The 22,032-nt window shown below is 57.8% G+C and overlaps 7 protein-coding genes and 1 non-coding gene across 8 annotated transcripts; 6 read left to right on the plus strand and 2 right to left on the minus strand.

Annotated features, from left to right (window-relative positions):
* Window position 1: 1 nt before the first annotated feature.
* On the plus strand, window positions 2-1,643 carry B0H64DRAFT_93393 (uncharacterized protein). The gene is made up of 3 exons (XM_062808990.1): window positions 2-750; window positions 820-986; window positions 1,039-1,643. Exons 1-3 carry the CDS (start codon window positions 272-274, stop codon window positions 1,530-1,532), a joined length of 1,140 nt encoding a protein of 379 aa, XP_062662679.1. The 5' UTR covers window positions 2-271; the 3' UTR covers window positions 1,533-1,643.
* B0H64DRAFT_454857 (Mur ligase) lies at window positions 1,601-4,145 on the minus strand (the record flags this gene model as incomplete). The annotated part of the gene is made up of 3 exons (XM_062807286.1): window positions 1,601-2,422; window positions 2,517-2,773; window positions 2,967-4,145. 3 exons carry the CDS (start codon window positions 4,143-4,145, stop codon window positions 1,807-1,809), a joined length of 2,052 nt encoding a protein of 683 aa, XP_062662680.1. The 3' UTR covers window positions 1,601-1,806.
* A 435-nt stretch (window positions 4,146-4,580) lies between these two features.
* Window positions 4,581-6,701, plus strand: B0H64DRAFT_387513 (uncharacterized protein). Its single transcript, XM_062803213.1, has 2 exons — window positions 4,581-4,916; window positions 5,125-6,701. The coding sequence occupies exons 1-2, from the start codon at window positions 4,906-4,908 to the stop codon at window positions 6,275-6,277; spliced, it is 1,164 nt and encodes a 387-aa protein (XP_062662681.1). The 5' UTR covers window positions 4,581-4,905; the 3' UTR covers window positions 6,278-6,701.
* A 1,477-nt stretch (window positions 6,702-8,178) lies between these two features.
* B0H64DRAFT_316811 (uncharacterized protein) lies at window positions 8,179-13,822 on the plus strand (the record flags this gene model as incomplete). The annotated part of the gene is made up of 11 exons (XM_062800305.1): window positions 8,179-8,391; window positions 8,750-8,884; window positions 8,941-8,970; window positions 9,049-9,113; window positions 9,167-9,605; window positions 9,664-9,988; window positions 10,038-10,540; window positions 10,598-11,110; window positions 11,167-11,310; window positions 11,363-11,849; window positions 11,895-13,822. The coding sequence occupies 11 exons, from the start codon at window positions 8,179-8,181 to the stop codon at window positions 13,820-13,822; spliced, it is 4,782 nt and encodes a 1,593-aa protein (XP_062662682.1).
* A 934-nt stretch (window positions 13,823-14,756) lies between these two features.
* On the plus strand, window positions 14,757-15,693 carry B0H64DRAFT_371553 (uncharacterized protein; the record flags this gene model as incomplete). The annotated part of the gene is made up of 3 exons (XM_062802166.1): window positions 14,757-14,805; window positions 15,073-15,431; window positions 15,508-15,693. 3 exons carry the CDS (start codon window positions 14,757-14,759, stop codon window positions 15,691-15,693), a joined length of 594 nt encoding a protein of 197 aa, XP_062662683.1.
* An 803-nt stretch (window positions 15,694-16,496) lies between these two features.
* Window positions 16,497-18,708, plus strand: B0H64DRAFT_93488 (Delta(24(24(1)))-sterol reductase like protein). Its single transcript, XM_062808991.1, has 3 exons — window positions 16,497-16,620; window positions 16,699-18,331; window positions 18,391-18,708. Exons 1-3 carry the CDS (start codon window positions 16,586-16,588, stop codon window positions 18,400-18,402), a joined length of 1,680 nt encoding a protein of 559 aa, XP_062662684.1. The 5' UTR covers window positions 16,497-16,585; the 3' UTR covers window positions 18,403-18,708.
* A 260-nt stretch (window positions 18,709-18,968) lies between these two features.
* On the minus strand, window positions 18,969-19,064 carry B0H64DRAFT_t35. Its single transcript has one exon. It is a non-coding gene; the product is annotated as a tRNA-Lys (tRNA).
* Window positions 19,065-19,727: 663 nt separating this feature from the next.
* B0H64DRAFT_317343 (ankyrin repeat-containing domain protein) lies at window positions 19,728-21,539 on the plus strand (the record flags this gene model as incomplete). The annotated part of the gene is made up of 3 exons (XM_062800327.1): window positions 19,728-20,303; window positions 20,377-20,447; window positions 20,519-21,539. 3 exons carry the CDS (start codon window positions 19,728-19,730, stop codon window positions 21,537-21,539), a joined length of 1,668 nt encoding a protein of 555 aa, XP_062662685.1.
* Between the last annotated feature and the right edge of the window lie 493 nt (window positions 21,540-22,032).

The raw sequence follows: 22,032 nt of genomic DNA on the forward strand, positions 1-22,032 counted from the left end.
AGACCATGGGGCCGATCCGAGCCGAGGCCTCAACCGATGGGATGACCGATGACGGCGACGTGTGACAAGACCGACCTTGCATTGGACCACCAAGAATACGTTTGTCGACGACGCGGACAATAACCCCGACCATCATCGGGGATTTCTCCTATCTAGCCCACCAAACACCAACCCGACACCAACCCCCCCATCACCAACGACGACGACGACGACGAGACAACCACCTCCACCCACAACACCCACGACCCAACCCCTCCCCCCACCAGCAAAAATGCCCCTCGAAGCACACACCACCCTCCCCAACCCCCCCAAGATCTCCATGCGCACCCTGCAGATATCAGGCCTCCTAGTCGACGTCTACGGCCTGGCGGAACTGCCGCCCACCGCCACGCACGTCTCCTGTCTCTGGCTGCACCACCCGCGCGGGCGCCGCAAGGAGGACATGGCCGACATTGCGGCGCGGTGCGTCGGGGCGTGGAACGGCGGTGGTGGTGGTGATGGTGATGATGCCGGCCAAGTCTCGGCGGCTGCGGCTGCTGGGGGTGGGGATGGGGGTGGCAATGGGGAGGGGGGAGGGAGGGGTCGGGTTAGGACTAGGGGGTTGGTTGCGCTGGCGTACGACCAGCGGAATCATGGGACGAGGGTTGTGGATGAGGCGGCGAATGGGAGTTGGAGGGAGGGGAATGCGATGCATGCTTTGGATATGTTTGGGGTGGTGCAGGGGATGGTGGCGGATCAGAGGGTTATGCTGTGAGTTTATTCTGGTGTGGGTTTGGGGACGCGGTTCGGGAGTGGGTGCTAACCTGTTGCTTGGAATAGGGACCTGATTGAGGGGTACCTAAACCGAAATTTCGGGGGAGAGAAGAAGATCGACCAGCATCTTGCGCTCGGGGTGTCACTCGGCGGGCATAGTGTGTGGCAGTTAATGTTTGCCGACCCGAGAGTCACGGCGGGGGTGGTGGTTATTGGGTGCCCGGACTATATGAGTAAGTGGCCGCGCCAACCTACGTTGGTTTCGTCGGATCTGACGCATTGTAGATCTCCTATCCGACCGCGCGAGGTTGTCGAAACTCTCAACATACTCCGCCCAGGACAGCGGCGCGTCGTTCATCGGCAGCATGGACTTCCCGCCATCTCTTGTCGATGCTTGCAACAAACTTGACCCGAAGGCCATATTCTTTGGTACCTCTCCAGTCCCCAACGCTAAAGCGTCCACAGCCAACGACGAAACTGCGAGGCAGATCCTGCGCGATCGCCTACAGGGCAAAAGGCTCCTACTCTGCTCCGGAGGCGAAGACAAGCTAGTCCCCTACCGCTGCTCGGAGCCGTTCCTACAATGGTTCAAGCAAGCTGCCGGGTCCTGGTTCAAGGAGGAGGATGTCTCCGTGGATGACAGGGTATACCCAGGGGTTGGGCACTCGTTCAGTGCGGACATGGTCACAGACTCAGTGCAGTTCGTCGTAGATGCGGTTTCTGACGCGGACCAACGGCTCTCCGTTAAGAGCGACGAGCAAAGGCCGTCCAAGATTTGATGTGAACGAAATATCGCACGCATACAACGTAAATAATCCAAACGATCACTGGCCACCCCCTATCTTCCGCGCCAAAAGGGGGCAGGCCGGCGACGCAACCCCGGTGGGTTTTGTTGAATAAGAACTTCTTGACGCTATCGCCGGCTGTGTATAGCGTCAACGGCAGGAAACTGACCTCTGTCGGTGGTGTCCGTGGTCTAAAGTATTCGTAAGTTGAATATTCGATGTAAACAGACGTTATAAAAACTGAAAGCTCCGAAGCTTCCCATTGCTTTTACGAAATCTCCGCCCAAGGTCTCCTCCCGCCCGGCAGCAACCCCCCACTCCCACCCTGAATCTCGCTGATATCAACACCACTCCTCTCCTCCTCCTCTTTCGACAAGAACAACTTCTGACTCACACCCCAGCAATTCCTCTTCACCCTCTTCCCCAGCAACTCCTCCCCAACCCCATGCGGGTCAGCCTCCCACTGCCCCAGCGCCAACTGCACACCGCTCCACGCCTCCTTCTTCTCCCGCGCACCCCCTCCCGCCTCATCCAAACCCACAGCGTCCATCCCCGGCGCGTTGATCCCCACAAACGCCACCCTGTCCAGCGGGAACCCGATCGCGGCGCAGTGCCCGTCCACTAGCCGGGCGCGCTTGAACGCGTGGGAGACGATGGTCAGCCGCGCGGGCCAGGCGGCGTGCCGGCGCCAGAAGGCCACCAGCGAGAAGAGGATGTTGTGGTACGAGTCCAGCGCCTGCTCGTCGAGCATGATGCGGGAGGCCGTGGTGCCGTCGTCGTCGTCGTCGTCGTCCATGGGGAGGAGGTCGAAGTAGCGGTTGGCGAGCGCGAGGTTGTGGTAGCTGGCGGCTTCGGAGAGGGAGGTCTCGGGGCGGGTTGCGCCGCTGGGGTTGGCTTGGTCAGAGGGGGTGGGGAGGGGAGGGGAGGGGATGGGAGGGTTGGTATGGGAGGCGGGAGTGGAACGGACAAAAAGCTCACCCGGAAAACACCAACGCTGCGTCCTGATCTTGGCTTAGGAGTTTCAGGCCGGCTTTGATGTGTTCAATGAAGGTCGGTGTTTCGCCTTTTTGGAAACTCGAGATAAGCCATTCGGCCTCGTCCCAGCCGATCTTGGGCCCACCTTGCCAGATTGCATGTCCGCAGACGATGATGAGGTGTGACGGACTCATGGCGGGGTGTGCCTGCAGCGAGAGCTTGTTATGGGGATGCATTGCGTGGATTAGGGTATTGAACGCCTATTTGAGGGCAATTGAGCGCCCAATCATGTGATATCAAGAGGAGCCGACGGACAAAAGAAAAGGAGGGCACAACTTGACCACCTGTCTTGACGATGGACCGCCCAAGGGACATAAGGGGTGTAGACACATCGATATAAGATACGCATTGTGCTCTTTAGGCCTCCCGCAACGTCCGCAAAATACTCGAGACTAGATAGAGGCTCCCAGCAACGACTATCGGCCGGCTTCCGGCGGCCTGGGATGCCCATATCAGAGCCCCCTTAACGTCATCTCCAGCGTTGTGCGTTGTCGCTCCCTGTGTGCCATGTCGGGAAGCTGCTTGAAGGATTCCTGCAGGGTCGGCAGGTTTGACCCAAGGCATTCCATCAACAGGTCCAAACCGGACAGCCGCGACTTGGTCGCCGGGTTGCAGTAGCAAGCCTAGAATGCCATCCATGTCTTTCCCTTGCGTAGCGGACAGGACCCAGGTAACAGGTTCGCCCTCCGAACGCAAGTGTCTCTCCACATACCTAGCCAGGACTTCAGCCGACTGTGGATTGTGGGCGCCGTCGAGAAGGACTTCTCGCTGATGGCCTGTGATGTTTGAAATATCAAGCCTCTGCAGCCGGCCCGGCCACTGTGTCTGCTTGATGGAGGGCAGGAAGTCGGCCAGTGGGCGGTCCTGTTCGGGGCATGCCAGGCGAAAGGCCAAGTGTGCGCACGCCAGGTTTTGTATTTGATGCGGCTCAAACTTCTCGGTCGCCACAGCCTCGGTGACGCTCGTAACTGACGGGAAGTGGAGTTCCGCCCCAACCTCACGGGCATGCTCTTCGATTACCTTTAAAACAGAGGGCTGGTTGCTGCCGTCTACCACACAAGGAACGCCGGGACGGATGATGCCCGACTTTTGCAAGGCGATTTCCTCGATCGTATTGCCGAGGAAGGACTGGTGATCGAGGCCGATCTTTGTAATCACGCTGACTGCCTTCTGCTTCAGCACATTGGTTGCGTCTAGCTTGCCGCCCAAACCGACCTCGACCACTCCGTAGTCGACCTTTTGGCGATGGAAGATCTCGAACGCCGTCGCGGTCAGCAGCTCAAACTCGGTTGCGCCGATCCGGTCCTCTCTATCCCGTTGCTTTATCACGTCCTCGGCATCCCGAAACACGGCCTCCGAGATGGGCTTGCCATTGATGGCGATGCAGTCCCAACGGTCAATGAGATGGGGCGACGTGAACCGGGCGTGCGAGAGGCCGCTTGCTGCGAGCATGGCTGAGAGATAAGCGCATATCGACCCTTTTCCGTTCGTACCAGCCACATGAATAGCCTTCCACGTTTGCGGCGTGTGCTGAACGAGGCGCCCGACTCGGGCAAGTCCCAGATCGATCATGTTGCATATGCTCGCTCAGCCTCAACTCAAAATCCCTTTAATCCGCAGCGCAGCACAAGCCTCGGGCACCCCCGTCTTCAGACAAAGGTCGAAACAACGACTGGGGCAACGAACTCTCGGACTTCTTCTATTGACTACCGACTGTTGTAATGAAAGAGGGTGGATGTTAAGGGCGATAAGCGTGAGTCATGCCGTTCATTGGTGATGATGTCCCTGCTGTGTCGGGAGTTCTTGCCAAGGTATGAGCAAGTTCGTCAGAGAGCCTGTCGATTTTTGGCGGCCGTTGTTTCCTTGGCAGATCAGCGACAGGGGTTTGAAGTTACATAGTGCCCCGGTAAAGTCATGCGGCAGAGGTGGTTGGCGCATGTTTGCTTAATAGCACAAGAGTTATTTGTTACATGCAACTTATGCTTCTACCAAATCTCTACACGGGCGGGCAAGGGGGCTCCGGCTCCTGGCGCAAGGAGCGTTGGAGCCCCTGCGCAACCGCGTGTTGACAGGGCCCCCAGCTCAAAAGGGACTCCGCCTCTCCCCGTTCATTTTCTTCAATCACTCCCGCAACCAACCCCACGCAACCGATGCGCGAGGGTCAATCAAGCTGAGAAGGGCAACCCTCGGAAGCTTTGACACATCACATTTTGGTCCATTGCCGAATCGCACTGTCGTTTTGCGACCGCGACTCGTCGACCATTTCACTCCCTTCCGGTTTCCCATTTCATTCCGCGAAGAAGAGGGCGTTTCGTTGACGACCGGAATCAAGATGGGTCTTCGGTAAGTTCCCGCCCCCAACACCCGCGCTTACCTTATCCCACCGGCCACTTCGCGCCAGCGCGCGCCAACCCGTCGCGCAATCGCCCGAGTGGCGGCATCATTTGTTCGGGTATGCGATCGCGTTTCGAGAGGCACAACACTCAAATGTATCATTTCTTTGTCACTGCATTTCTGCGAATCAGCGCTGACGACTAGCGCGTCCCATCAGATTGTACCAGCCGCCGGTTGAATCGGACATCCCATTCAAGCCCCTGGCTGCTGATAGGTCAGGACGGGCGCGGTCCAACATCCGCCGGGTCCTGGACCGTAACGAGGACCGAATACGCGAACGTCGCCGTCGCGTGCTCGCCGCGTACAACAATTACGACGGGAGAGGGGTGGACCCAGCGCGGCCTCCTCCCGCCACAACTGACAACACCGGAACGAGGTCGGGTTCCGAGCATGGCCACCGTGCTCTGCGCGATGCGAGCAGGCGCCTCGGTCTCCTCGATGACCGGGCCGTCACCATATTCGGTGAACGATGGGCGCATCTGCACCCCGAATCGAATCCGAGCCCGCTTCGCGACCACACCAATGACCCGCCATCCATGTCGAACATGGCGGTTAATATCGAATTCATGGCCCGTCGCAACCGTCGTAGCCATCTACGCCCTGAGCCGCCGTATACATTGTCCAACATGAGGTCCACGCAAGCCCTTGGCGATTCTGTAAGGATAACTGATCCGCCATCGCGGTTGCCCGGATCTGACCTGGCGCAGTCCCGAAACACATCAAGGCCTCAATCGACCGTCTGGTCCCGCATGCGTAGGCAAAGAAGCGCTTTGCGGGATGATTTGCCTTTGTCCCCAGGTGACGCGCCCCCCGCCGGTGCCAGCCCCTGGATGGTCGACACCGACGGCTTGGGCGACCGTAACAGGAGCCTTAGCCCGGAGGGTGACAATTGGGACACGCTGCAGACCACCGTGACTCCAGACCCACAACCACCCAGCGTTGGGTCTTCGTTTGCGTCCGCCTCCGCCGCGGCTACGCAGAGCACAGCCGCCGCCTCGTCCCGCACCTCCTTCACCACGCTGGATCGGGCAGACGAGCTGGAGTTGTCGTTCGAGCCTCCGTGCGAGTCCGGTTGCGACAATTCCGACACGGAGGGTGATGAGGAAGACGAGATGGGCCAAATATCTTATATCCCGGGCTCCTCCTACCACCGCAGGGCTGCCGACGACGACCCGGTGGAGCTTCTCGGCGGCATTGGAGGGATGCAAAGGATCGTGCGGAATCTCGCCCGACGGGAGGACATCCCAGACGAGTGGTGGGCGGATGCCGGTCTTAGCCGGACACTATCTCGCGAGACCTCGGGCAACTGATTTTTTTTATATTTGTTCGCGATGGGAAAGTAGCACGGCTCGCAAAATTACGGAGTTAGGGTACCTATTGGAAATTTTCCGGGGTTGGGATGTGGTTCACACGGGTACTTGATGGCGGTATATTATACCCATCTTAGTTTTTGAGGGCAGGCTCACGGTTCTGTCACGATCGCATGGGGAGGGGTCATGGCACGAAAGGCTCAGCTATTCTAGGCATATTTGGTCTGCGGTAGGGATGGTTTGGTTACGATCTCATGCAGCGTCAGGATTGTCACCTTTTGGGCCGCTAGGGGCAACATCCACGGGTCGACCATGGGTTTCAGCATGTGTACGATATTTGTAGCTCCAGCGATTCCAGCGGGAGCTTAGAGGTTCTCGGGGCGTGCCTCCCCATCCAGGTTATAATCGACTTGATCGAACATGACGGGCCATCTTTAGATGACGGGGGTGGACATGGGGCATCTCCCACGCAACCTCCACTATGTGTCGCATTTTGTTCCGCTCTTGGGTGCCAGGGGCTCGTCCCCTCAAACAAACCACCACAATGCTACCATGGAACTGAGGTTGCAACCGGTTCCCCGCCTTCCATGTTCGAGAATTAGTGGATGCCATGCGTCTTACAGGGCTGGCCAGGGCAACATGAGGCCCTGAATGTATCTATAAACAGCGCGAGTGTCCATGGATGTGAAAGGAACCAGGTATTGCCCGAGTACGCCCATGTCGACGACATGAAGCGCAGGTGGAGCGGAGAATCCAAGTACATGAGATGCCCCGTTGACCATGGATTCCGATATTCATCTAGCCGATTGAGACAGCTTTGATATCTAGACAATGACAGACCTGATAGAATGGAATCTGAAAGGGCCTTTCGCTCCGGTACTTAAACACCTCAGAATCACTACCGAGCCCTGTACCTGAAGGAGCCACCGGACATACCTACCACCTACCCTACAAGACCGCTTTGGCGCGGCACAACAACTTCGTACCTCGCCAACAATGTGACAACCCGGAACCATTCGAGTAGGTAGTGCAGCAGCAGCTGCAATATACCCCAACCCGGGCTTAGTTCCGGTGTTTTTTTGCTGCTGGACACTTTCCACCCCACGGGAGGCTCTTGAAGTGAAACACAACGCGCAAAGCCGAAAAGAGACGCACATACACCCATTTTATTTTTGCTCTCTTCTGTGTTTATCCTCTTTTTTCTGTTCCCTTGGCCCCCACTCACCTCCCATGATTTCAAGTGGCCGATCTCATCTCGCTGACCCCTGTTCGGTCTGCCTGTGCCCCGCGACCCCAGCATTGGTTCGGTGTTGCTGCCGCCCTTGCCTTGGCCCTGGGCAACGAGTTGAAGCACACCTAACCTAAACATTGGAAAGCAAACAGTTGCTTCCTACCCACCGATCCGATTACATCCCTTTCCGGCCGATGACCCGCCTACCTTCCCCTCCGACCGTTGACCTCCGCGCAAGGAACGACGACGCTTTCGGGTCCACATTCCAGCCTTGACGAGTACCCACGCGCGGGGCAGCAGCCAGCACAAGCCAGCTGAACATCCCTCTTCGGGGCACAATTCGCGATTTCGGTCAGCAACTTTTTTTTTCTGCTCGGGTTTCAGGCGAGAACCAGGGAATGGGCAGGGCGCAAAATCCTATTTCCCGCGCGCAACCCGAGAGTGAGAGAGGGACAGAGCTCGCACGTCCACGATCCCCGAATACGAACCGAATCGACGACAGCGACACCCACGAGGTCCTTCCACAGCAGTTACGGACGACGGACGAGGACCGGGAAGGGGGACCAGCCCAATTCAAGCCGAACCGAACCGAATCGGCCGTTCAGACCGCCAGGCCGGTGAATAGCGCACTGCTGCTCGGGGGACAAGCGACAACAGCAACGGACCGGCCATGGCGCCGCCGGGCTCCCGCCCTGGGAGCTCCGCACGCCCCGCGAGCGCTGGCGTACCGTACCACCACCACCAACACCACCACCACGGCTCCATGGGCAAGGTTGCCGTTGTGACGGCGGCAACAGCAAAATCGCCCGGGACGCCGCGCAGGGAACAGAGCCATCGGCTGGAGAAGGCCGTTGCCGTGCAGGATCCGGGGTTGAGAGACTACGTAAGTCAGGCTTGCTTGCACATCCGTTTCCTCTGCCGCCTGCAGCACTGCATTTCTAGTCCTATTTTTTTGCTCCTGGGGACTGGCAGCTTTGTGTGGTGGACAGAGCATGCACGGCCCGTCCCTATACAGCTTATATGGTTGCATGCCCTGCCGGCGCACATGTATGCACCTGCGATTCGCTCGGTGGCTTGGCGGCCGACCTCGAGTTCTTTGTTTGGATAACACCAGGGCTGCGGGAGCGGGAGCTGCGTGGATGGGATGAGGGGGATATGTGGCTGGCGACCCCCCATTTCCCCCTGGCTTGCGGCTGGCCCGATTTGTGAGAAGTGAGACATGGCTAACGAGGGGGTGCTAGCGCCTCGGAGACTGTATCGGGAAGGGAGCATTCGGGTCCGTCTACAAGGCCTTCAATTGGGGGACCGGTGAGGCAGTGGCCGTCAAGCAGATCAAATTGGTTGATGTGCCCAAGAGCGAGCTGCGCATGATCGAGGTGAGTTCAGGTTAGCATTGAGGGGGTTCAGGGGTTGTGATACTGACTGTATGCAGGCAGAGATCGATCTCTTAAAAAACCTCCATGTTAGTCGTAAAAAAACGCCACCTCGGCTACAGGCACGGCCGCGATGCGGACCCCGAAAACCACTGACCGGCTGATAGCATGACAATATCGTGAAATATATTGGCTTCGTCAAGACGACCGACTGTCTCAACATCATCCTCGAGTCTGTCCGCCCACACCACACGGAAGCCCCCTAATCTTGCTAATATATCCCAGGTACTGCGAGAATGGCTCCCTGCATTCCATCTGCAAAGCCTACGGCAAGTTCCCGGAGAATCTGGTCGGTGTGTACATGACGCAGGTCCTCCAGGGTCTGCAGTATCTGCACGATCAAGGTGTTATTCACCGCGATATCAAGGGCGCCAATATTCTCACCACAAAGGATGGCACCGTCAAGCTGGCTGATTTTGGCGTCTCGACGAGCACCCTCGCCGGGCCAGACAAGGAAGCCCAGGTCGTCGGAACCCCCTACTGGATGGCCCCGGAGATCATTCAACTCTCTGGTGCCACCTCAGCTTCAGACATCTGGAGTGTCGGATGCACCGTCATCGAGCTGTTGCAAGGGAAACCACCATATCACAACCTCGCTGCGATGCCGGCGCTGTTCGCCATCGTCAACGACGACCACCCCCCGCTTCCCGAAGGGGTGTCTCCGGTTAGTCTCGTCGGTTCACGCAAATCCGTGGCGATGGTTGCTAATACCCCCTAAACAGGCTGCTCGCGATTTTCTCATGCAATGTTTCCAGAAGGATCCCAACCTGCGAGTCTCGGCGAGGAAACTACAGCGGCACCCCTGGATTACTGGCTGCCGAAGAAGCGACGCGCCAGTTTCGAAAGCGCCATCGAACTTCAGCCAGGCGGTCGAGGAAGTGAAGCAGTGGAACAAGGCGCTCAAGTCGTCTGAAGGCAATCTTAGAACTTCAATGGGGTCAGACGCCAGTGCTCTGGGACATCGTGGAAACTTGGCCAGGATGCCTTTGTCGTTGGCAACGAAGCAAAGGCCATCGGCCGACGCATTTAGGTCTCCGGAGGTTGCTGGTAAGTCTTGAGCCCAATGTCTGTCGAGCGGTTGCGCTAACTCCTCCAGATGACGATAACTGGGACAACGATTTTGCGACAACCATCTCACCATCTGCCCTTCATCTTCCACAGATCAAGGGGCAGGATAATTTTGGCGGGTTGCTCTCCGGAGATCGGCTGAAGGCGTTTGCGTCTATTGACGCCCAGCGAGAGGATTCTGAAAACTGGGACTCAACCTTTGAGGGTGAGCTGATGACGATCAAGGGCTTGGGCCACTGGTCCGAGATTGATCCTCAGGAGGAGACCATCCGGCCGCTGCCCAAAAAGCCAGAGAGGACACGAGAGTCCAGGATGAGGGTCCCAGAGCATCAGGGGCACAGGCGCCAGAGGAGTGCCCGGGGAGCACCCAACAACTCTCATCCCAAATCTCCCGTGAAGCCACTCGGCACGAAATTCGAATTACCTCCACGCCCAGACGTCATCTACCGCGAGCAGTCTACCGAGGACTACTCTGACCTTTTTGCTGATAACGACCATGTCTTTGACAGGAGGCTGAGTCTTACCGGCAAGGTGAGCCTATCCCAAACTCAGCCAAACATTAGGTATCATCATGCTAACGGCGTGCAGGACGCCCCCCAGCTTTTCCACCCATCAGATCTCACAACCAGCGTCCCGAAATCCTCTCACGGGTCCTCTGCCGGCGGCAGCACGCGCCGCTCAAAGACCACCCCCACGCCTGCCCTGCTTTCCCCAGAGCAGCCTGTCCGCCGGCCCCGCGCCCGCTCCACCGTCGAAATCACCAAGTTTGCCGAGGACGAAGGCGACGAAGATTTCTCCGACATTTTTGGCGTTGCTGGTGATGCCATAACCGAGCCGGAGGAAAGTGACCGCGGCTCGGAAACGGACGGCCAGGGCGGCCAGCTCATCCTCTCACGCCTGTCCAACAACTCGTGGCTTGGGGACGATGAGGACGAGGACGATCCGTTTGCCATGATGGATCCTGGTTGGGATGAGATGGATCTCGAGGCAAACATCGCGAGGGATAGGCATGCGAGGTTGGCCGAGAGGGTGGAGGAGCTGGTGAGGAGCATGAAGATCACCGAGGGGGAGGAGGTGGTTGGGGAGTTAGCGGAGGATTTGGTAAGTTCACCCATCGTGTGGAGGGCCAGGGAGTCCTGAGCTAACCGTGCTTGCAGTTGGCACTTCTGTGGGAAAATGACGAGGTTAAGGCATTGATTATTGGCGCGCATGGGTTGTTGCCAATATTGGAGATTCTAGAGCCTTGTACGCTCAAGAGCCGGCAGCACATGATCTTGCAACTGCTCAAGATCGTCAATGCGGTAGGTTTTGGCTCACTTGCCCCTTATTCTAGACAGACGCTGACAGGCACAGATTATGCTAGACGATGTCGAACTGCAAGAAAACTTGTGCTTCGTCGGCGGCATTCCCATTGTCACCAAGTTCGCTGCCCGCCAATATTCCAACGAGATTCGCCTCGAGGCTGCAGCATTTGTCCGGCAGGTGTACCAGACTTCCACCCTGACATTGCAGATGTTCGTCAGCGCTGGCGGTCTCAATGTCTTGGTGGAGTTCCTCGATGAAGATTACGAGATGTCCCAAGATCTTGTTTTAATAGGGGTAAACGGCATCTGGAATGTCTTTGAGCTCCAGGGGCCAACACCCAAGAACGATTTCTGCAGGATATTCTCGCGAAGCAAGATCTTGGATCCGCTGGCGGCAATTTTGCACAAGGTCTTGGATGAGGACAGGGATGAACTCTCGGAGTTGGTGGAAGGCCGCATCGTCAACATCTTCTACCTGTTCTCTCAGGCTGAGCCGTATGTCAAGGAGGCGGTTGCGGAGCGGCAAGTCCTGAAGAGTAAGTTTTCCTCCTTGTATAGCCGAATGAACTAACAGTTGGCAGCCGTACTCAAGGACCTCCGACGGATGACGCCCTCGCATCAGATCACGATGCTCAAGTTCATCAAGAACATCTCCATGTGTTCGACGGTGCTCGACTCTCTGCATTCTGCGGATGCGATTGACTTCTTGATTGATGTCCTGAGTCTCTCGATGAAGAAGGGGCAAACCAACTTCCGAGAGATCTCCAACCAGGTGCTCAACACCATGTTCAATCTCTGCCGTCTCAGCAAAGAGCGGCAGGAATATGCAGCCAGCAACGGAATCATCCCGCTTCTGCTCAAGATCATGAGGACGGACCGACCGCCAAAAGAGTTTGTGCTGCCCATCCTCTGCGACATGGCACATTCCGGGAGCAAAGGGAGGCGGTACTTGTGGCAGAACGGAGGACTGGACTTTTACGTATCGCTCCTCGCGGACCAGTACTGGCAGGTTACGGCATTGGATGCCATCTTTGTGTGGCTGCAGGAGGAGACAGCGAAGGTGGAGAGCCACCTCCTTGATGGCAACTTCACCACGGCCATCGTGTCCTGCTTTAACCCTACTAAGGCGAATGCCTTCGACCCCAACCTACTAGAACCATTGCTCAAGGTTCTGCGGTTGAGTCCGGCGGTAGCGGCGTCCCTGGCCAAGGCAGAGATGTACGCCGGCACTGCTCAGAAGCTCAGCCACAAGAAGGCCGTCGTCCGCCTCAACTTGTTGCGCCTCGTGCGTAACATCATGGACGGGTGTGAAGCAAACAACCTATCTATGTCGGCGCTCAGCACATCCGAGACCGGCCGGCAGCTGCGCGTTCTACTTGACGACATCCAGACACTGGCGGATAAGGACCCGGCAGTGCTGGTGAGGAATTTGGCGTCGGAGCTCATCCGGAGTCACATCGACGTCGAACTACAACACGATGCAATGGCCCTCGGCAACATGGGACTGGGCGCCTCTACCAGCACCGCCTCTAGCACAGGCTCGGGGCCACGCTCGCGCTCCGGGCCGCGGCGCAATACAAGTTACACACCACCAGGGCTACACCTCAGCATGTCCATGCCTCCCACGCCAACCCACGGCCACCGAATGACGCAGTCTTCCTCGGCCGCATACATCGAAATCGCCGCCACCCCGAAACGCTCAGCCATCGGCCTCACTCACGAACGCGACCCATCCTTCTACCGCCCCCGAAGCCGCGACAGCATCCCAATACCAACGACCGGCATCCCGCGCCGCGTCTCCGACACCCCTCCCGTCCCGCCGCCAGGAAACAGCACCCCCACCAACTCAGGCTCCACCCCAGCCTCCCGATCCCGCCTCCCGCGCACCTCCATCACACAATACACCTCGGTGCGCCCGACCCTAACCACGGCAGCCACGGCCCCGCTATCCACCCTCTCCCCGGGCGCCGGGCCCCGCCCGCTCTCGAGCCGCCGCGCGGGCAGCGGAGGGCGTAGCGAGTCCTTCAGCCACGGCGTGGGCGGCGGCGGCGGCGGTGTCGGCGGCGGTGGTGGCGTTGGCGGCAGCTACAAGGAGAACTACCAGACCTACCTCCAGCAGAGCCAGGCGGGTAGGATCCGCTCGGGCTCGTCGGTCACGGTCGCGAGCGTCTCTAGTGCCGGCGGCGGCGGCGGTGGTGCGGGGACGCAGTACTCTGGTTCGCCGACGGGGAGTGTGGTGTCTGCTGGTGGTGGTGGTGGTGGTCTGATGCCGCCTGTTTCGGGGTATGGGGTTGTGATGGGGGGTGCGATTGGCGGTGGTGGTGGTGGTGGTGGGAGAGAGGTTGGTGGTATGAGGGAGGTTAGTAGTGGTAGGAGGGAGGTTAGTGGTGGGAGTACGGGGTCGGGGACGGGGTCAGGGGCTGGGACCGGTGGGAAGAGGAGGAGCAGGGCGCCGAGTGCGCGGTCGGATGCGGGCTCGAATGCTGGGTCGGAGGCGCGGTGGTCTTAGGAGGGCCACCGCGCGCAGCGGCTTGTTTCTGGTGCACGTCCTGGTTCTGGGCCTGGTTCTGGTTCTGGTTCTGGTCAGCGTGGGGGGAGGGGAGCGGCGGTTGGTGTCGGGCTCGGTGTCGGCGTCGGTGCGAATATCACGGGGAGTCCCGCGGTTGCAGGACGAGGTTCTCCTGGTGGCGCTATTGGGGCTCTGAAGGGAAGGGGAAGGGGTGGGTTGGGTCGGAGACGGTGTTAATTGGTTCTGGGTTTATATATTAGGTTTGTTACCACTGCCGGTTAGGTGGTTCCTTGCCGGCCTGTGCTATTCTTATGCATCTTAGAGCGGGGCGGTTATTTATTCTCTCTTCTGGTTTGGGGTTTTGGTATGGTTTGAAAGGACAGGCAGGATTAACATGGAAGTGCCTCTGACTGGGAAAGCGGAGGGAGGCCGAGCAGGGCTTGGATCCCCTCGGATAGACGCGAATGGATTACTATGCATACCGCAGATTCTGTGGTCCTTCTATCTTTCTTTTTTTCCCCCTCTGTAATCCATCGCCATGTAACTCGCCAAAACTGAAAGTCCGTTTCCCGTTGATGGTGGGTGTCACTGGTGTCTCCGACCGACGCTCACGAGGGCCGAAGCATGTGATGAACCCGCCAATCACAGCACGTCAGGCCAACACAACGACCCGGTCGGATCGCCGGCGCGGAGGTGGCTGTACCCCTCCCGGCCCGGCTTGCGCGGCACATGTGCGACCTCCACGGGGACGTCATCAGCCCAAGGCACCAGCCAACCTGGCATCTCAACTTCATCTCATTGTGCAACTGTCTGTCTTTCTGTGCGATTTGATTCATCCGCCTTTTCGTCTGGCGGATTTTGTTTGCTCTACTGGCTCGGCCGTTCGTCGCATGTTTTGCTTTGTTAAATTGAAGGCTCGAGTCTTGCTGCCACCATGACGCGCACCGTTGTTTACCGCACGGCGTTGGTTGCTTTGGTTGCGGGTGAGTACCGATTGCCTCTTGCTTACATGCGCTCGCATATCAAGCTGGAGTGTTGTTCTGCGTCGCTTTATGCGCCAGATAGACCTGAGCAGAGGCGTCATCGCGTGGCTCCCTCGCGATGACTGAAGCCGTCTATGGCACCGTCTCTCGCAGGCATGCCGAAGGCATCTTCAGGTCATCGCAGACCTACTACCTCTATGATCTTCACCTCTAAACCCACCCCCATCAAGACAAACCAACCCATACTGACAACTGCACACCCCACAGCAACGGCCCTGACCCTAACCTCGATCGTCTCCCCCAAATGGGTCTCGCTCACGGTCCCCTCGCCGTCGGGCGGGACGGTCACCGACACGATCGGGCTGCACCGGCGGTGCGCGTCGTCGACGGGGTCGTGCACCCCCTTCCCGGAGGAGTCGCGCTGCGACGACGACCGGTCCTTCTGCTCCATGTGGCGCACCACGGGCTTCCTGATGAGCTTCGCCGTCGTCGCCGAGCTCGCCACCCTCGTCGGCTTCCTCGTCATCCTGGCCGGCGGCCGCATCAAGAGGGAGGGCGGCTGGAAGGTCCTGGGCGGACTGCTGACTGTGGTGGCGGCGGCGCAGTTCGTGGGTATGGCGGTGGTGGTGAGTCGTGTTTTTTTTTGTTCCTTGTCCTACCTGTTTTTGATGTAGCAATGTTGACGATGGCGACGGTGACTAGGCATACTTGTTCGATTATGATGACTTGTTCCTGGTCCCCGGATACAGGCTGGACTCATCGTGGTACTTGTGCACGATCAGCGCGAGTGCTGCGCTGCTGGCTGGTGTTGGGCTGGCCATCTCGGCGCTTGTGCTGCCGCCCGAGGATGGGTACGCGCAGTTGCTGAACGACTCCAACGGCGTGTAGATGTCGATAGTCACATGAATTGGGCGATTTGATGACGGTGATCTGATGGTATGGTATGAACTCTATGCTTAATGGGTTGGCTTTCGCGGGCGTTGTTTAGGTTTTGACGCTTTCAGTTCTTTCATTTTCAGACACGACGAATTTGTTTGGTTTGAAGCCCGAGCAGCAAGCATCCCCATCGGCTAGTTAGGTAATACGAGTAACTCAAACACACTCAGAAAGAGACGAGATGGGGAAATACTCGGCTCCCACTTTAGCCCACGCAAATACGGAATACTAGTATAGTGACCGGATACTCGTGAAAGAGACTCATACCAAGGAATGGTGTGGAGAAGCTGGATCTGGGAAATGAGGAAGGGATCGGTTGGTCGGGGACGATGCATTCCATCTCGAATCCTTGGAATTCAGCTTAGCTAATACTAGTGTCTTGAAGCCACTCGCACCGCTTGCACTCGGAAGCCACCACGGAGCTGCTGTGGCACCCACCGATGTGGGGAGATGCTACCCCGACAGGGGGTGAATTGCCCGGTCAAATTTTGGAAAACAAACGGGATTGGCAGCAACCATTGGTCCTTGCATCTGCAGCTGCAGCGCGCGATCGCCCGAGCAGGAGGGTGCCGCGGTCTTGGGACCACGCATCTTTTTCTCTCTTCTTGCCTTCTCCTTGCTTTCTTCGCCCAATCTGTACACGGTTGCACATTCTTTTTGGCTTGACCGCCCAGAAAACTGCCAGGCCACTCGGTCGTCAAGGCTCCCCTGGGCAACCGCCTTGTCGTTCTTTTCTCGATACTAGTATCCAACTGTTTCGGACTTTTCTTCCATTTTCACCTCCGTGACCAGCCCCTGAAAACCCCAGAGTATAAGGTTGCGCCGACGTCGCGTATCAGTCAAGATGTCTGCGAGATATTCTCTCAGGCAGACGCCGAGGTAAGTTGCTTGTCTTCACCTCGCATCACGCGACTTCCTTGGCCGCGAAGCTCCTCCAGACGCTAACCACCGGCGCAGGAAAAAGGAGCTCTTTGACGGCATGATCGAGACTCCGGCCCGACGCAACACCCGCCGAAAGACCCCGTCCCCGACCGAGGACGAAGCCGAGTCCACACCGCCCCCCGAAGTCATGGATAACAAGCAGTTGCGCCGGCGCGTCGCGCCCAAGTTCACCGAGCACATCGACGAACTGACACCGCCAGAAACGCCCGTCGACAGCGACAGCGCCGAGACGTCCTTCTCCAAAATCCATGGCAATGAGGCCAGCGCCAAGGAGACTGACGGCAAGGAGGCTAACGGCACGGCGGTGAAGACTCAACAAAAGCTCGGGGACGAGCATTTCTCGGGCGAGTACGAGTTCGGCGGCCCTTGGTTCGTCTCGCTCATGATGGTCGGCTTCCCCGTCCTCATGTGGTACATGTGGATTGGCGCCACGTACTACGACGGTGGCTTCCCCGTCCGCGCCGCCGGCCAGAGCTGGGGCGAATTCGGCAGCCACCTCGTTGACCTCGTCTACACGGGCGCCTTCCCGCACACCAAGGCATGGTTGATCTACTGGGTGTTCTTCGTCGTCGAGGGTGCCTTCTACTGCCTGATGCCTGGCATCTGGGCCTATGGCAAGCCGCTGGAGCACGAGGGTGGCAAGCAGCTCAAGTACTACTGCTCCGCTTACACGTCGTGGTACGCCACGCTCACCATCGTCGCCGGCCTCCACTTCTCGGGCGTGTTCCCGCTCTACACCATCATCGACGAGTTCGGCCCGCTACTATCCGTCTCGATATTGTCGGGCTGGCTGGTGGCCATCGTGGCGTACGCGTCGGCCCTCGCGCGCGGCGCGCAGCACCGCATGTCGGGCAACCACGTCTACGACTTCTTCATGGGCGCCGAGCTGAACCCGCGCATGTTCGGCATCCTCGACTTCAAGATGTTCTTCGAGGTGCGCATGCCGTGGTACATCCTGTTCCTGCTGTCGTGCGGCGCGGCGGCGCGCCAGTGGGACCGCTACGGCTACGTCTCGGGTGAGGTCGGCTTCCTGATCCTCGCCCACTTCCTCTACGGCAACGCCACGGCCAAGGGCGAGGAGCTCATCGTGACCACGTGGGACATGTACTACGAGAAGTGGGGCTTCATGCTCATCTTCTGGAACCTCTCGGGCGTGCCGCTGTCGTACTGCCACTGCACCATCTACCTGGCCAACCACGCGCCCGAGACGTACCGGTGGAACCCCTGGGCGCTCGCCGCGCTGTACGTCAGCTACGTGTTCGTCTACTGGGTCTGGGACAGCGCCAACAGCCAGAAGAACCGGTTCCGCTCCATGGAGCGCGGCACCCTCGTCAAGCGCAACACGTTCCCGCAGGTGCCCTGGCAGACGCTCTACAACCCCAAGACCATCGAGACCGGCCTCGGCGACAAGATCCTCGCCGACGGCTGGTACGGCCTCGCCCGCAAGGTCCACTACACGTGCGACATCTACTTTGCCACCACCTGGGCCCTCATCACCGGCTTCAACAGCCCCTTCCCCTGGTTCTACCCCGTCTTCTTCGTCGCCATGATCACCCACCGCGCCTGGCGGGACATCACCCGCTGCCGGGAGAAGTATGGCGCGGCCTGGACCGAGTATGAGAAGCAGGTGCCGTATCTGTTCATTCCGGTATGTTTTTCTTTTCTGCCTCTTTTTTGATGTAAGGTATGGTTGCTAATATGTCGCAGTACGTCATCTGATTTCGATGCTCTTTTCAAACTTCTATTAGCATATCACAGCATAGGTGTTGGTGCGAGAGAGGGGAGGTGTGGTGGGTGCATGGTGAATTTTGCATAGAGTGCGCTAGGGATTTGGGGGCATTGTGACCTGATGGATGCGATGATTGATGGACAGGACATATGGGGGAAGGTTCCAAAGGGGCAGGCACATGGACTTGGTTTGCTTGAGCCGGCAACGAACGGTGTGGCCAAGCTGGGGCGCGTGCGGGTTGGCTTTCCTATTTTCTACCAACTACCCTTGACTGGAACTAAAATTAATGGTAATGCTTTAAACTTGTCTTCAAGCGAGCATAATAATATAATGTTTGACCAAGCTGTTGCCCGTGCCTGAGGCAGTCACCAAGTACGTTTGACACGGAATTGCTGGTGTTGTTGTTGGGAGGGGGGAAGATAGGTAGGAGAGGGACGAGGAGTGGCCTTGGTCCGTGTTATCCAACCATAACCCAAAGACCAGACAGCAAGGCAAAAAGGGGGAAAGAAAGAAAAAGGAGCAAAAAGATGCGCGCGCCAATCGAGGACGGGAATTGAGCCCGACGTGGGGGTCGAACCCACAACCTTGAGATTGATTCTGATCATGCGTGATCCTTAAGAGTCTCACGCTCTACCGATTGAGCTAGCCGGGCGCGGCTTGTTTGGTTGTTGAGGCCGAGGTAGTTTGGAAGAGTTTTTCTGTGCGGAGTTTTTTGGTGTTTCGGTAGGGTAATATCAAGCATGTTAGCGCGCTGTGGTGTGGGCCGCCTGTCCGGGCTGCTGGGTGACCGGGGTCTTGTTTGTTGGTCGTTTGACAACATGAGACGGACCCAGAACAAGATGTTGGCCAAGGAAGCCTCGAGGCAGCCCGCCGGGTCAATGATCAAACATTGTTTAACCTGTTACTTGATATGTGGGATACAAACCCAGGGGAATAGTATCATTGTCGATGAACCTGTCCTTTCCCACAAACCAGCCGATGCCGGGGAGGGAGAGGCAGGTCTTTCAATGCCTATGGTGTTGGCACGCAGACCATGGGGAGCCTTGCTGATAACGCCGTCAAAGTATTCCCTAGGTACTCTAACGGTGGATCATCAGTCTCATGGCCCCGCGCGGCCAACACCTGGGACGACTAGAGGTTACAGCCCACCTCCATTCAGGGCACAGTGCGCTGCGTAGAGGGTCTCCCTCAAAGAACTATGTGACCTTTATTCCGTGATTAAAATAGCGAACAAGAGCCACTTCCAACCTTCGTGCTGGATCGAGCCGGCAAGCCCGCACACGCTCTTCATGACCAAATGGAGAGCATCACGGTCATGGCAGAAGAGAAAGCTCAAAAACGGGACCAGACCTATGCGGCTCCTCTACATCAAGTCTCTGACCCTCACCTAGTCCTCCCGTTGAGAACACCCCTTCCGTTACATGATAACCGCTCTCTCACTTTGACCTCCGTTGATCAACAATCTTACGCTGACCGCACGACTACATGCCGGGCCAACTGCAAGTGCGCATGTCACAAGATCCAGAGGTCGTCTACACCCTCATTTCTGAGCGGGATCCTGGGCCAGCTCTTTGTCGAACATGCCGGCATTCCGACCCTTAACACCAAATGCAATACAACCGGATGCATCAATCCGCAGGGCTCGCAGTTATACGCTGAATACTGGCTTCCATCCGGTGCCTTGCGTTCGCAAATAGTCCGCTTCTGCGCCGCTTACCACACCAACTCGGGCCCGTCGTTCCAACTACGCACCCTACGCCGTGTGCCCGACTCGGCACCCGCCGTTAGCTTTGCCATGAATGGGAATATCCAGGGCCTACAGGACCTGTTTAACCGTGGTGAAGCCTCGCCTCAGGACGTCAGCGACACCCGTGGCTACTCCCTCCTACGTGTTAGTTTTCTTCCCCTCGGAAGGTGGCACATGGCTTGTGTAATCTGTATTGACGGTATATTTTGTTACCTAGTGGGCACTTTATTCGCGGCAGTATAAAACACTCCGTTTCCTCCATGGGGCCGGCGCGGACGCGGATTACCGGTACGTAACCCTCCCCCTTTCTTTTCGTCTGCCAGCACCATTATCGAGGTGCTAACTCTTACGGCATCAAGGCCAAAGGCCCTCCACGACAACAGCCCCAGCAACAAGGCGGCCGATGCCTTGATGATGGGCGGCCTTACCAGCGACGTTGTCGAAGACCTTTCATGCATCGCCAACAAAGACTGGGCCGACGAGCAGGACTTCCCGCTGCTGCACCGTATCGTCCTCGGCTTACACGGAAAAGACCTGGAACAGGCACTCGCCGAGGATCCCACTGCCGTAAACCACACGGACGCCATGGGCCGCACCGCGCTAAACTGGGCCGCCGCCCGGGGCGACAACCCCAGCATAACCACCCTCCTCCACCACGCCGCCGACCCCAACATCCTCGACCGCCAACACTCGGGCTCCCTCTCCTACGCCGCCGAAAAGAACCACACCACCTGCGTCCTTACCCTCCTCACAGCCGGCGCGCACACCGACCCGCCCATCCCGGGCCACCACCCCGTCGGCACGCCCCTCAACTGCGCGGCGCGCAACGCCTCCGACCCAGCCCTCGTCGAAGCACTCCTCGCCTCCGGAGCGTCCGTCGACGCCGCCGGCATCGACGGCCGCACGCCGCTGCACCACGCCGCGCACGCCGACAACGCGTCCTTCGCGCGGTTATTGCTTGCCCATGGCGCTGATGCCGACGCCGTGTCGGCCGCGGGACACACGCCGCTCACGGCGGCGGTGGTTGCGAATAGTCATGGTGTTCTTCGCGTGTTGTTGTTGTTGCGGGAGGAGGGGGTGCAGGGAGGGTGCTTGCGGGCGCCGGGTTTGTTGGATGCGGCGGCGCGGTATGCGGATTGTGAGACGTTGGGGTTGTTGGGGCTGGGGGCGGGTCGGGTACGGTTGGAGGGGTGTGGTGGTATGGGGTATTATAAGGGGGAGGGGGGGTTGGAGGAGGTTTTGCGCCGGCGGTATGATGGGGACGAGAAGCTTGGGTGTGCGTTTGCTGATTTCCTGGCCGCCATGCGGGAAAGGGAGTTGGGTGAGAAGGGCGTTGCCGGGGGTGGGTTTTCTGGTTCGACGGAGCATCTGCTTGACTAAGGAAGCAGTGGTACTCTAACGATGGACGGGAGTCTGAGGAAGGAATAACTAGACAGGCAGTGATGAGCGGGTATGCCTGTGATATGACTACGAATGGAGGACATGGGACAAGGTAGGATATGGAGTTGGGAAGGCACCTCATGGACAAAAAAAGCCGAACTCCAAGTGCAGATGTCGGCAATGGAAACTTCGAGTCCTCGGCTAGAGGAATATAACGAAAGTCATCCTGACCTAAAGAAACTCTATTTACTCCATTTCCTTTTCTTTTACTCTGTTTCCTTTTCTTTTCTCTATTTCCTTTTCTCTACTTCGTATTTCCTTTTCTTTTCTCTATTTCCTTTTCTTTTCTCTATTTCCTTTTCTTTTCTCTATTTCCTTTTCTTTTCTCTATTTCCTTTTCTTTTCTCTATTTCCTTTTCTTTTCTCCATTTCCTTTTCTTTTACCCTCTTCTTTTTATTTGACTTAGTTTTTTTCGATCTCTTTTCATTTGTT

Source organism: Chaetomium fimeti (genome assembly GCF_033439085.1).
Source record: "Chaetomium fimeti strain CBS 168.71 chromosome Unknown B0H64scaffold_2, whole genome shotgun sequence".
Lineage (NCBI taxonomy): Eukaryota > Fungi > Ascomycota > Sordariomycetes > Sordariales > Chaetomiaceae > Chaetomium > Chaetomium fimeti.

Bases quoted from the DNA above. Each gene is read 5' to 3' on its own strand.
- B0H64DRAFT_93393 (XM_062808990.1), top strand. From the start codon at position 272: ATGCCCCTCGAAGCACACACCACCCTCCCCAACCCCCCCAAGATCTCC. The intron at 751-819 runs GTGAGTTTATTC...TGCTTGGAATAG, and splicing joins GCGGATCAGAGGGTTATGCT to GGACCTGATTGAGGGGTACC. The intron at 987-1,038 runs GTAAGTGGCCGC...GACGCATTGTAG, and splicing joins TGGGTGCCCGGACTATATGA to ATCTCCTATCCGACCGCGCG.
- B0H64DRAFT_93488 (XM_062808991.1), top strand. From the start codon at position 16,586: ATGTCTGCGAGATATTCTCTCAGGCAGACGCCGAG. The intron at 16,621-16,698 runs GTAAGTTGCTTG...CCACCGGCGCAG, and splicing joins TCTCTCAGGCAGACGCCGAG to GAAAAAGGAGCTCTTTGACG.